The 13,479-nt window shown below is 40.5% G+C and overlaps 1 protein-coding gene across 1 annotated transcript; it reads right to left on the bottom strand.

The window, feature by feature from the left end:
- Positions 1-206: 206 nt before the first annotated feature.
- micall2a (mical-like 2a) lies at positions 207-12,727 on the bottom strand. The gene is made up of 18 exons (XM_036552832.1): positions 12,582-12,727; positions 11,556-11,604; positions 9,053-9,194; positions 8,527-8,714; positions 6,731-6,861; positions 6,161-6,637; positions 5,422-5,585; positions 5,144-5,216; positions 4,938-5,033; positions 4,831-4,896; positions 4,144-4,328; positions 3,734-3,777; positions 3,363-3,486; positions 2,377-2,476; positions 1,683-1,756; positions 1,318-1,432; positions 994-1,040; positions 207-370 (listed from the first exon to the last, which is right to left on the bottom strand). The coding sequence occupies exons 1-18, from the start codon at positions 12,722-12,724 to the stop codon at positions 294-296; spliced, it is 2,295 nt and encodes a 764-aa protein (XP_036408725.1). The 5' UTR covers positions 12,725-12,727; the 3' UTR covers positions 207-293.
- Positions 12,728-13,479: the final 752 nt, after the last annotated feature.

Below are 13,479 nucleotides of genomic sequence, written 5' to 3'. Positions count from 1 at the left end.
TGTTACCCACTACTAGTGCTCCTAAAAATAAACAATGGAACAGAACAGTCTGAACCATCTCATCGTGTTTAAGCCTAACTGACAGTGCATGGAGCCTACCACATTATACACAACGTTTGATTTTTTAAAAATCCTTTTTCATCTTAAAATCAAAACGACCTACACAAATAGGTTAGATAAACTTTTCCTTCTGACTGTATGTGAAAATCCCCTCAAACATGTATCAAGAAAATGTCACCAGCACCTACAGCTGAACAGCCCCACCAGTACAGGTTCCCCCCAGGGTGAATTCTTCATGGTGTCTTTTTACTTTTTCGCTTAAACAACTTTTTTATGGGAGATTTTTTCTTGCTTTTGTCTTTCTTTTTGCCTGTTTTAAAACAAAGAAAACCAGTGGCCATTAAAGCATAAATAAAAATGGCATAAAACCAAATGCAAGATGCTAAAACACTGCAGCAAGAGAATGATCCAAAAGGAAGGAGAACACCACATGCAGAGGTGCTATAATCAGACGTAAAAGCAGTATGGATTGAGAGACACCTGGTTATGGGACAAGATTACTCCTTCAACATTCAGTGGAGCAGAACAGGAAGTCTCAGGAAGATCAGCAGATCATGCAGAAGACAGGCACTCTGTGCCAATGCGTTTCCCCTCAGAAAGAGGGCAGGATCTGTGAAGTGGCCACAGAGCACAGCGGATGCAAGAGCTCAAAGCCTGGAGCTTTTTAACTGCAGCACAGCATGCAACCAACTATAGGGAACATTGTGCAACAGTACGCCTTTAGTTATCACGAGAGGCCCTTCTCTGTGACGCTGCACAATCGGCAGAATTTTATTCTTCAGGAATTTCATTTACATTTTACATAAAGGAAGGACGCATAAATAGAAGGGGTCAGAGGCATGAACAATTTGGATTTGACACTAATGAATAGATAGCTCATTGGATTTTTGTAGAGGTGGGTGTTTGTTGAGAATGTAGGAATCTGAGACTCACCAAGTTTCTCCATCATCTGATGCAACTGTTGATCTTCCTCCTCCTCCCTGTAACGAACAAAATAGGAAATTATAAACATGGGTACGTCTGTACAAATTGCATTTGTTACTGCTAAATCTCATTCCAGATGCTGAAAAATATCTGTTCCAATTTCCTCATTGTGCTTCCATAAATTTTGAATGACTACAAAACTTTTCACTAAGGACTGTATTCAGTCTAATCTTCTGCTCAAACTTAAGGAATGAATTCAAGCGGTGTAACATGGGGACAAGTTGCACAGATGCACACACAGAATGGTACAGGCCAAGGGAAGTCTGTCCTCACCTCAGCCTGTCCTCATCCAGCACCACCACAATGGCATTCCTGTCATTAACGATCTTAATCAGTTTCACCATCAGCTCCTCCTCCTGCTGCTTGTCTGCTGTAGTCTTTAAATGCTCTAAAAAAAAAAAATCAAAAGGCGACATGAGAAAAAGCATCAGATTACATACGTACAGTTCAGTAGACACAGAGTACCACAAGTCAGGATTGCCACTACGGGCACGATCTGGAACATCACAATGTACGGACCGATGCACTAATCGGCAAGGAAATGAAAAAGCTATGAGACTTTAACAGCACATTACCCAGAGGGTTCAGAGGTTCAATGAATAGAGAGAGGTGCTTCCCTCTCAAACTGTGGCTCTCACCTGGTTTATCCATCAGTTTCCTCAGCTCTTCTTCCACTCCTGGCTGCTGCTCCTCTAGGACTTGGGTCTTTGCGCTGGAAAAAAAAAAAAAAATCACATAAAATGTTACCTTACAGTGACTGCATTCACAGCCAACAGCAGGAAAAAAAAAATATATCAAACATGCAAACATAACTTTCAAGAGGCAATTTCAAGAGAGTCATCTGCAATTTTTTTCTTCACTGGAGAAAAGTTCTGTTGTACGTCATACCCAGATAACACACATTAATAAAAGACTATAGTTTTAAATTACATCCACGGATATATTTCAAATATTTTTAAGTGCTAAATGGTTTGTGCTCAATTTCAGTACATTCTTGACAAATCATTTCACTTTTGCCAAGTTTCTGAAAAGCATTTAAAATTACAATTTAAAGGTTTTCAAGCTAGTTTGAGTTGCATTTCACATGCAGCTTTCATTACGTTGGGGGGGGGGGGGTGTTGGAACAAAGGGGGTGAAACTTTGATGCAGCAATGCTACGGAGAAATGAAGATAAGCTTTTATTTTAGCACAATGTTCAAGAAGCCACATGTCAAAGACCTCCATCTCCCGTATTTGCCCCTGTATAACCATCCCACTGACAGATATGAAAAAAATCCAACTGGGTAAGACTGTCATTCTTACATTTAGCTCGATAATAGGATAACATCTTACATGTAGACCAGCTCTGACTCCCTTCTCATATAAACCTGCTTATTTTGGATCAGGTTGAACCAATCCACCATTAAAGCATCCAAAGTGTCCTCCTCTCCTTCTGCAACACAAACGTGAAGACACAAGATTTACAAAAAGGTTATTTATAAGTGCGATTTTAAGGAGATTAAGTGTTATGCATAACAAATGCATAAACAACATTTAAACTTCACTGTGGAAGAATTTTTGCAGATCCAAAAAATGAGAAAGAACTCAGTGTTTGGGCTCAGAGAACAAAAGTTCTCAGAGCTGATGGCTGCAGCATTGCACTCCAATAAATATCAATGTTCAATGAGATCTAAAATAAGTCACCTAATTTTCTTATTTTTAAAAATATATAAATTAAATTCTAATAATGCTGCAAAAGAACTGGAGAGGGTTGAGCATAGTGTTTTGACAATGAAAATATTTTATCCTGTAACCTGTGCTTAACCTGTGCAGAAATAATGTAGCAAATGCACTATCATGGGAAAAACACAGAGCATATTTTAAGGGGAAAAAATCTGCAGTATGCCAAAAACGATGCTAGAATACAGAAGTTTGAGTCATTTTTGAGAAATATCCCACAAAGATACAGGCTTAAATGTGTGCCTTTTCACTTTTCAGTGTTAAAAATGTGTTGGTATAGCTGTAGAGAGTTCTAAAGCATGTAAAATAAATAGAATTAAAAGAATGTCAAGCACGGAATGTTCTAGAGGTGAAGAAAGGCATGAAGCATGATAAAGTCCTGAGATCTGCATTGTATCAGATGGACAGGTGGCTAAAGCAGTGATCCTTTGCTCTTCACAAGAAAACCACAGATTGGTGCATGCCATATACATAGTGATCATCACTGTAACCAGTTCTTATTCAGCCAATACCTCCCTCCACATTGAACTTCATTCAAACTCCAACTGCGCTCACTTGGTTATCGAAAGGGTAGGGGAGGAATGATTTCCACCACTCACCTGCCTCACATTGGCGTAGTCGTTTCTCCATCTCCACTCCCTGTTTCTCCAAATCATTCAGGTGGTCCTCAATCCCCTGCAGCTCCTGCAGGATCTCTTCCATGGGGATGTAGAGAGACTTTCCCTAAGAGAGATTAATCAAGAGGTTAATTTGTTAACTTCTGGAAAGACACATACTGTAGCTAGATAAAGAACAGTCAGTGCAGAGCACTGACACAGTGAAAAGTGTCTCAAAATGCTTCAAAGTCTCTCTGAAGTGTCAATACCCCAAAGCAACCACATGTGGGCAGCAGATGCAGACGAACTGCAAAAATGCCCAGAAGGGCATGAACACTTCTGCAGCATACTACAATTAACGGGGAAAGATTTACCTTTAAATTTAGTTCAGGACTCGTGGCACTCCTGGATGAATAATCTACAATAGAATTTCCAACAGACACCCAATGGTTATTATCCTGACCACAACATGTGCACAAGCTTCAAAATGTTAAAAACATGAAAAAAGAAATGCGGCATTTTAAAGATGGTTGACCATTTAGACAATCTACAGTACTTAGACTATGCATAGTAAAATTTATAAAGCATGCATTTCTCACCCAACTATCAACCTTAGATAAGCTACAACTTAAATCAGTTCTAGCACTGCTTACTCTGATAGCTAGGCCACAGCAGTGTCAAACAGCGATACATGTCTACAGCACAATATGACAGGCGATGCAAGCTCTCTGTACTGCCGATACAAAGACACAGCTGTTCCTGCTACTATGACCAGAGGGCTTACCCAAACTTCCAGAGCCATTTTGTGGCTGCTTGTGAGTGGGGCTACCGGGAGAAGTACTGCTGGGAACCACAGCAGGCAGAGGTGGCAGAGAGCCTTCGGTCACGACATTGAGGAACGGCTTTGACAGAGATTCATCGTTTGTTTTCTCAGACGTGAAAGTGGGGTTGTTTGTATAATCTGTAGTCCTAAATAAATTGTGTTAGAGGCAAAAAGAACATATATTGACAAACATATTGACAACATAAGGCCACTGAACTCAGTCTCACTCATGTACCCATAAACAAGAGGTGGGGAATCACAGTCCTGGGCCTGGAGTACAACAGTACACAAGATTGTCTAGCTCTCTTTCAAAGAGTGGTGATTTTAAAGCTGGGCAGTGTAGATAAACCTCTTCAATAAAGGCAATGCTTAGTTGCATCAAGTACTTAAAACTGTCTGTCACTGTGCCAATTTTAGCCTTCAGGGACACAACCAATCTCAGCAAATTATTCCCATTTTTAACCAATACTTGCTAGTACCAGTGTGAAAATTACTATAATAACATTCACCCATGTGTTCTAGTTGTGCTCAGAGTGGGGCTCATCTGAAAATTTTACACACCAATCCATAGTGTACTTATAACAGTTCTTTTCTGGCTCTATTCAGCAAATGGTTTAGAGCAATACCATACCAACCCAACTTCCTCACCTCTTAAATTTTAGGAAAGTCTGAGTGGAAAACTGGAAAATGGTCATCTGGGGGGAACTCAATGTACTGATTTCATGTTGTATAAGGGGCAGGTTCAGATGCAACACTCCTTGGGACTTGTGAGGATGGGGGAGAAGGACAGTGGCTGTACTCTTAGCCAGTCCATCATTACAGAGATGGGTGAAGCAGGAGGTATCAACAGGCTGCAGAATGAATACATGAAAGGCCAGACTGTCAGGTCTCCATTTTGGAGGAAACATTTTGCCTGCTTCCCCAAATGTTGGGAAATAACACAGATATATGCAGAACTTACTGTAGTCTTTGCCCATTTGACACTGGTTTAAGCTTTGCTCTCCAGTCTGCTGGTGTTTCCAAGGTACCAAGATCTGATAGAGAAAAATGAAACAGATGTAAATTCAGGAAACCTTATATACACAGGCTTAAATACACAGGCTATACAAGGCTGAGACTGAATTCAGTTTATCTTTCTACAACAACAAAAGCAAAAACGTACAATTTCATCCCGTTTGATCAAAAAAAACAAAAAAAAAAAAAGATATTATGTGAACATGGGGCTTTGTTAAAGCTCACTTTTGGTGTGGGAGGAGATGGTGCTTTGAGATTCCTTGTTGGTAGTCTTCAGAAAAGGTGCCTCCTTGTTGGTGGTGGTTTGGAGATGAGACAAAGGCTTCAGTCCTGCTGTTCCATGGTTGTACTTCCAGCTGGAAGTGTCACCAGAAAGACGGTTTCCAGCCCTGAGGGGACACAATCAGGTTGACAGGCTCCGAAAAAAATCGCACTTGTACTGCCTGGGAACACTCAACTGGTAAAATATTTCAGGAAAAAATAATTTGCTGAACAAATGCTAAAAATGACACTGATAGCACAATTAAGTACCACGTAAATTCAGTGTCCCAAAATCACCATAGCATTACATACTAGCTCCTGTACAAGAGAATGACACTTAAAATAGCCTAACATTACTACCAACCTGCTGATTCACATATTAACTTGAAAAGACTAGGGGCATTCATTATTAAGCACAGTTAGGTATATGGCTATTCACATTCCCCCCCTATTCACTATCCCCACCCCCCACTACTGCATGAGAATTTGCTCAGGGGGGGAAAAAAAAAAAAAAAAAAAAAAAAATCAGCTGTATCCTTTTATCACAATCCAAAAGCATGTGTCATCATTTCTTAATTATTGGGATTTGTGTTTAACGCTCTTAAAGTTACGGTTTAAAATGCAGCAGATGAGTCACCGTGGATGAGTGTCACCCAGATGAATAATTTAGCATGCGTGTTACAGCTGTATTGTGCAGACTCACCGGCTGTCTGCAGCCTTGAGATCTGAATAGGATGATGTATTGTTATTGTTGGTATTTCCCTCGGCCATTTTCTTTGTCACTGACGACCCAGCTCTGTGTTTGTCGTCCACGCCTTTTTGGACTTCCCTGCTCAGGGCTGCGGTCTCCGGGGCAGTTACAACACCCCTGCTGGGGAGTGGAGGGTCAGCCGTGCTGGGGGAGGACAGGAAAAACCTCTGGCGGGCAGCCTGCGTCTTCTGAGCCGAGGGGGTCCAGGGTTTGATGGCAGGGGGTGGTTCAATGGGCTTTGCGCTCACAACGATGGGCGTGGACAGCACAGAGACGGGGCGTGAGGTGGGGCTGCTATTGCTTTTAGTTACAGCTGCAGTCGTCTTGCTGCCTTTCTGGATACTCTGGTGAGCAATGCACACAAATGTTCCCGGCTCAGGCCCAGCCTTATAGGCTCCAGAGAGGAGAACATTAGAGCATTCGCAGCACCTGTTAAAAATATGGAAAAGATATTTTACATGGGCATGACTTAAAACATGCACACGGGGCTTTAATGCTTAAGGATAGGTCAAAAACATTTACTTGAAGCAGCTTCTGTGGTAGAGCCTCCCATCCACCAGGTGGCGCTGAACAAGATGAACGTGGTGTTTACAAACCGCACAGGTACTGCTCAGGGTCCCAGGCTTATTGGAGCTCTCAACCAAAACCATCTTCTGAGGAAACAGAGGGGAAAAATTATATTATAAAGAAAGAGAAAAGTGTCAAAGCAGAATAAAAATGCACGTGGCATCACAAATATAAATGAATTACTGCAGTCTGCAAACACCTACAGTATGTTTTCCAGTACCATAATATAAATAGAAAACTACAATTTGCTAAAAAAATACTTCTGTGATGTTTTAAGTCATTATTCACTAAAGCTTGCCCCAACAGTAATTGTAGTCAACAGACAAAATGAACATTCACCTACCTGCTGAAAACAATCAGCTGAAAGCATATCAGTCAATGTCAAACATATTATGTATGTATTAAGGATACCCTGTAATTTGGCATTTCATACAACTTCGGCAAACTTAATTACATTTTATTCTCAGTAAAAATGGCAACCAATTAATATTAAAAATATGTTAATATCCTAATGTTTTGGATATAATAATTAGTGAACACACATAGCCAATGGCCTCCTCTACAGCTGCAACATGTATTCTCTCAAAAATAGTATTCTCTCAAAATTAGCAAAACAAGTAAAACACATCAGAGGCATTCTCTTCACTTAACATTGTGAATATTCTACCCTCTCCCCCTGTGCTCTCACTTAACACACAAGTGCACCATTTACAGCTGCCAGAAGTGCAGTCACCCACAGCTTCCTGGCCACACTCCCGGCCCTTTGTTATGGGCTAAAACACTTTTGCCTTTGTCTTCAGACCAGAGCGTCATGAGGGAGGCTATACTCCGTACTCGCACCCAGCACCACTCTCAGGCAGGAAATGCTGAGAACCAGGCCACAGGCCGGAGAGGGAGTGTTTTCACACACTGGGTACAGCTCTGAAGTAAAATACCACCCAGGAGTTTAAAAATAACTAGTAGGCCTGTTGTCATTGTATTGTCAAGAAAACAGAGGAGAAATGGGGGGGGGGGGGGGGGGGGCTTGGTTTCACACACAATGCAGGGCTTTGTTTTAGCTCACGGCTCTGAAGAGGACTCCAGCCAGAGTGCACTGGGATGTCATTTTGTCAGACAGCCAAGCATAGATATAGAGCCTTTATTTTGTCTAAGGAGATATGGAACACATACACAGTACATGTGCTGCATGGAGGGATGCACCTGCATTAAAGGAAGGGCTTAAACTGAGACCCCGTCTGCAGCGCTGAAGTGTTCACAGGGAGAATGTTATTGGACCCGTGCACTTTATCTAGGCTAAAGAGAAACAAACAGGCACTTGGAGTTGATGACTACTTTTAGCATTGTAGAGTTACTGTGAGAGTCTCGCAGATACAGGATTTATCCAGTTGTTACCAGTTTACTGTCAATTCCAAGATCAATTACATACTTACAAAAGTATTGTCCGAAATAAAATCTGCATCTGCCTCTCAAATTCATATGCATTATCATTTATAAAAATTATTTTTTTCAATGAGTGTCCTTGACATTTGTTGGCCTCTTCATGCAAACAAGCTGTAACATTTGTGAAGACCCACCACTGTCAGCACAATGAAGCGTGCTCTATACTTTGACAAAGGCTCTAGACAGAAACAGCACAGGCACTAATAAATGTGAAATTTGTAGGTACTAGCAGTGAATGGGGGATTTAATACATTCATTGTGGCACTGAGAGAACCTTATGTTTGCCCAAAGGTAGTGTAAGCATGCCTTACTTGGTCAGCTGGGGCGGCTGCTTTGGGCGGTGGTCTGAAGGGTGTAGTGACAGCAATGGTGGGTGGTGACCGCTTCTCTGTGACAGGTTTGTGGAGGAGAGGCTTGGCAGTTACTGGCAAGTTCTTCTTCCCAGACGGCTCCTCTTTGGAGCCCTCAGCAGGTCTTTTAACCCCTCCCACACCCCCACCTGGAACATCAAAACACGACTAAGCAACAGTAGTGGTGGGTATGATGAGTATGCCAAAAGCTTCTCATGCAAATCAAAGTTCTTGGGTATATCTGCTGATAGAGCAAACAAAGTTAAAAATGCAATGTGAAGGTAAGACAGACATGATGGCTTTATCATTAATATTTATAATTAATGACATTCTAAACAAACCAACTAATCAGCTGGTGACAAACATGTGAACTGTGTGTCATATTCCTTTATAACCATTAAAGGCTTTGAGCATGTTTCTCATGAAACAGAACTACTGACTGAAGTGAAAAAGCTTCAGACACTCAAGTAGTCAAGCAGGAGCTTACTGGGTGAGCGGCCATTGAAGTAGTTGTAATACTGGGACACATAGGTGAGAATGCTGAGTCGGTCGGGAATCCTGAGGGCCACCATGTCCTCTGCATCCAGCAAAGCAGGGATTCCCAGGTAATCTTCCGCCACACGGAATGCCTGCAATAAACGCCATGATGTTAATGAGCACAATGTGGTCCTGCATCACCGAAATCCACCTGCATTTCCACAATGCAGACGATTACATTTTACAGCAGAAGACATACAGGGTTTAAAACTGCACAGGCATTTTTGGTATAAGTCAAAGTTAAAACCATAAGCCTACATGTTTCCAGCAGGAGGCAGAGAATAAAATTATACTTCTTGTAACATGATCCACTGTGTCCAATATTATTGTGTGTCCTATGATAACTGTCCATAGTTCCTTTAGTTACATTTTATTCTGCAACTAGAAAGCCTATGCTAAAGTCTCAATTTCACAAAATGAAGCTCTTTTTAATGGGCTTTTAAACATAATGTCAAGTGTTTTTGTTTTTTTTTTTTTTTTTTTTTGACTTGACATTGTTGTGTCTTGGAGGGGTTTTCCATGTACAGTAGCTCAGCAGCAGCTGCCCAACTAATTGCATCTACAGACCAGACAATGAAGGGTTTCCAGAAATAGAAAAGACCAACAAACAGAGGTGGGCTCACGCTGAGAGGTTCTGTGCAGGCAGCGAATAATGAATCGCACATTTCCTCTGGACTCTGAGGTCTGGGAAGAGGATGGAGTGAGGAGACAAAGGGCCATTTTCTGGAATGGACCTGCACATGACTGCCATCTCACAGCACCGCTTTGCAAAGCACCAAACCCTTTCACATCAGTAGTGCTGCAGTGAATTTCAATGCACAGCTATACCAGTTTTTTTTTCCCCCTAACTGACCAAATTAAGCCGCATTAGAGTATGTGCCATTGTGGGGTTTCAAACAATTAGACCATCTTATACATGTGATGATCATGTCTTTGCTAACATTTATTACAGTTTCATTCACACTGAATGAATCAGTATTTTTCCAACCTGCCTCCTTTTGCATCATTGCCATCATTATTGTTACGGTGTAAAAATTACAGATGAAAACTTGCTCAAATGACAAATGCAGGCCCTAGTTCAGATATAAATGCCATGTTAATAGCCCCTGCACTGTGAATGGGGTTCAACAGACCACCTTCACCACACCAAGAGTATTGTATGTGTTATTTTTAAACATATGACAAGAGAATATGTTGGATAAAATGGATAGACTGAAACTGTACACAGGAGAACATGACTGGGGCATCCTGCTCATGAATTATACAAGAGAAGTTTATCTTCACAAAGAGGTAATTCTATATACACACAGTAAGAAGGAGAGAGACTCAGAAATGGTGTTAGGGCAGCAAGGAACAGCTGTTCCAACAAACTATAGCCCCTTTTACACATCAGCAGCAAAATACCAAAGATGAAATCTTTTATTGTTCAAGGAGCTCTATTCACACAATACCACAACTTTGTCAGTTTCCATTCTTTCGATGGAAAATTACTGAAGAATTTCTTGAAACTGAAGAGTGCAAAAATACTTACCCTTAACTAGAGATAGGACCAATGCAAAATGAGTTTGTGTGTGACATCCATAATGCAAAATCCTGCGTTGCGACATTTGTAAAAGTCTTGTAGAGGGCTGTTTTACCTACATTGTTCATCCAGCAACAAGCCTCATTTTTAAACAAAGAAATAAACTGAAACAATGTGCAAACATTTTCAAATGTGTATCGTATGACAATTGTAAATTGACCTTTATCATGTGTAACAAGTAGCACTCCGATGACACCAACTCATTCATAATGAATATCCTCAAGTACCTTATTTCAGCTCATGTTACTCATAGATAGTAGAATGCAAAACACAAGGAGCCACAAATGTAACACAAGTGTGTGCTCTGTGTGTTTGTATTATCAGGAAACCTTTATTTCTGAAACCGCTGAAATCAACTGATGAGATTTAAAAAAAGCACTAAATACCAGAAACTTCGCAGCTGTGCCATTCCATTTCCTAAACAACCATTGCACACTTCCTGACATTTAAGGAAGGAGGGCCAACAATATAAAAAAGGCCACTGGGTCAGTCTGGTCAACATGCATCCTGTCAGATGGAGACATTGGAGACTACAATAGCTGTATGTAACCGGAGGAGAAAAACCCTCCCTGCACAGCAATTCATGCCTGACAGCCCAGTCACTACTACAACACTCTCCAGCCTAATCACAGAACAGAAAAATCACAAGTTGTCACCTACAACTTTTAATAGGAGATTCAGGGTTAGAGGAGTTGAAGCATCTTGTGTTGGAATGTACTGTCAGACCACATAAAAAAAAAAGAAAAGATTTCACTAAGCCTATTGGAGCATATGCACTGACACACATCACCAGTCTGACCTAAGAAGTGAACCAGCATCCTTCCTCAACAAACTTCCTTTAGCCAATGTCGAAGCAGTAAATCTTACTTACCAAGTTGTTGTTATCGTAAACATTTTCCTTACTGAGAGAGGCATAGTTTCTGAAACAGAACAAAACAAGGAAATACGTCACTATCAAATTATATTTAAAGGTTATGTCCATCTTGTGAGAATACCGTTAGACAGTAAAACGATGCAGGCTGAAGCAATCAGACTTAAACTTTTCTCCGCACACTAAAATCCTTAATTATTTTCCCAAACTTATAGTGTCATGACTTTAATACCTACAATTAATACACATAGGCCTACACATATCCACGCTCCACCCAAACAGAGTAACACCAACAAACTGCTGTATTAAACCCATAACACACAATATCTTTCTCTTGAAAATTACTTCTGTAGATTGGCCACTAATGTGCTTGTTTGGCAATTCAAATAGCTTTTCCTCCATGCCACACTTAATCTCACAAGTATTGTGAACGTATTGAAAGGAGGCTGTGTAACAAGAGCTAAGGAAGGCATAGGAAATTAACCGATTTGATAAATTTTAAATTTCCCAAGTGTGTTTAACGGTCCGATATGAATAAAAGCTACTGCTGTTGAAAATGTTGATCAAAACTAACAGCGTAGCGTGTATGTGCCAAGAAGACAACCAGTAAAGATTGAAGACTTTGTGAAGCACTATGACAATCTGTAAATTGTGTTACGGAAATGCTAGGCTAATTAGACGCGCCAATCGCACACAGCTGCAAAGACCGCATGCGTTTCATGCATAAACCCAGTAACGCCATCACAGCTCTACATTAAACAAAATAGCATTCACACAAACAAGAAATACCAAACTATAAGATTACAGATACGACTGTTGCAACAATTCCGTGTCAGTAATCAGAAAGCCAGAGATTACATAATAGAAACAAAGCGAAGCATTTAAATATGTTTTAAATACTTGATAGTAAATAGTAAATACTTATAGTCTTGAATTATTCTCTCAACACTATTACAGAAAGTCCCGGCAAACGTTTTCAAACATCCGTGCAACATTTCTGTAATGAAATATAGTTAAATTCCTTACATGAGGTCCGGTCTGTGCTTGTGGATAAGTGCACAAAATGCCAGTCCGTCCCTGAACGAGGTCGTCATATTTGTGATTGTCACATCTCTGTATCCATCACATTGAATTTTGCACCATTGCTCTAGTGCTTTGATGGCTGCCATCCTTGACAGACGTTAATGTATACGAACAAAGTTATAAAAATGCTATCTGAGTGCGCCAACAGGTCTTAAATTCCGGCAGTGTTAGAGTGGCGCAGAAAACCAGTCCGCATAAACCGACGTAATCGTAGAGGTCTGTCCCGAGCAAAGGAAACTATCAACTAACGCAACTGAACGGTACCTGAAAAAGGTTGTTGTCGTGACGTAACTGGGTGGAGCTTGATGGAATGCGATTGTTAATTGATACGTTAAAGGTTAAAGGTAAACTAAATAATAACAATAATAATGATAAATAATTCTGCACTCACATATTAATTACACCTGCGCTGTTTCTCTCTCTACACTACATACATAAATAAAAATGATTATTTCGGCGTGTTTTGTATATGCATAATATTTTAGGTATGAGGCTGAGCAACAGAATAATATATTTACTCTTCCACAGAGAAGAATAAAGAAAGTGACAGGAACCAGGTTTGGCGAACAGTCTTTGAGTTTCATAGCACATACTGCTGTGATTCACTATGAAATCCCATAATGAAATAATATCATATAATATCATTCTAAGACATTACTGTCCGTTTCCCGTGATCAGGGTCTACGCCTATATTCAGATGAACCTGGGAAGTGACAAACTTTGTCTTCTGCGCTATAAACATCACCCCACACATTATCATTCCAGCATCCCATAGATCACCAAGCTTATTTTTTCCTGTTCAGTTTTTCCTCTTCAGAGTAATAATGATTTTAGTCATTAT

This window comes from Megalops cyprinoides, chromosome 19 (genome assembly GCF_013368585.1).
Source record: "Megalops cyprinoides isolate fMegCyp1 chromosome 19, fMegCyp1.pri, whole genome shotgun sequence".
Taxonomy (NCBI): domain Eukaryota; kingdom Metazoa; phylum Chordata; class Actinopteri; order Elopiformes; family Megalopidae; genus Megalops; species Megalops cyprinoides.
Note: the sequence above shows the minus strand (reverse complement) of the source record. Positions and strands in the feature narration are given on the sequence as shown.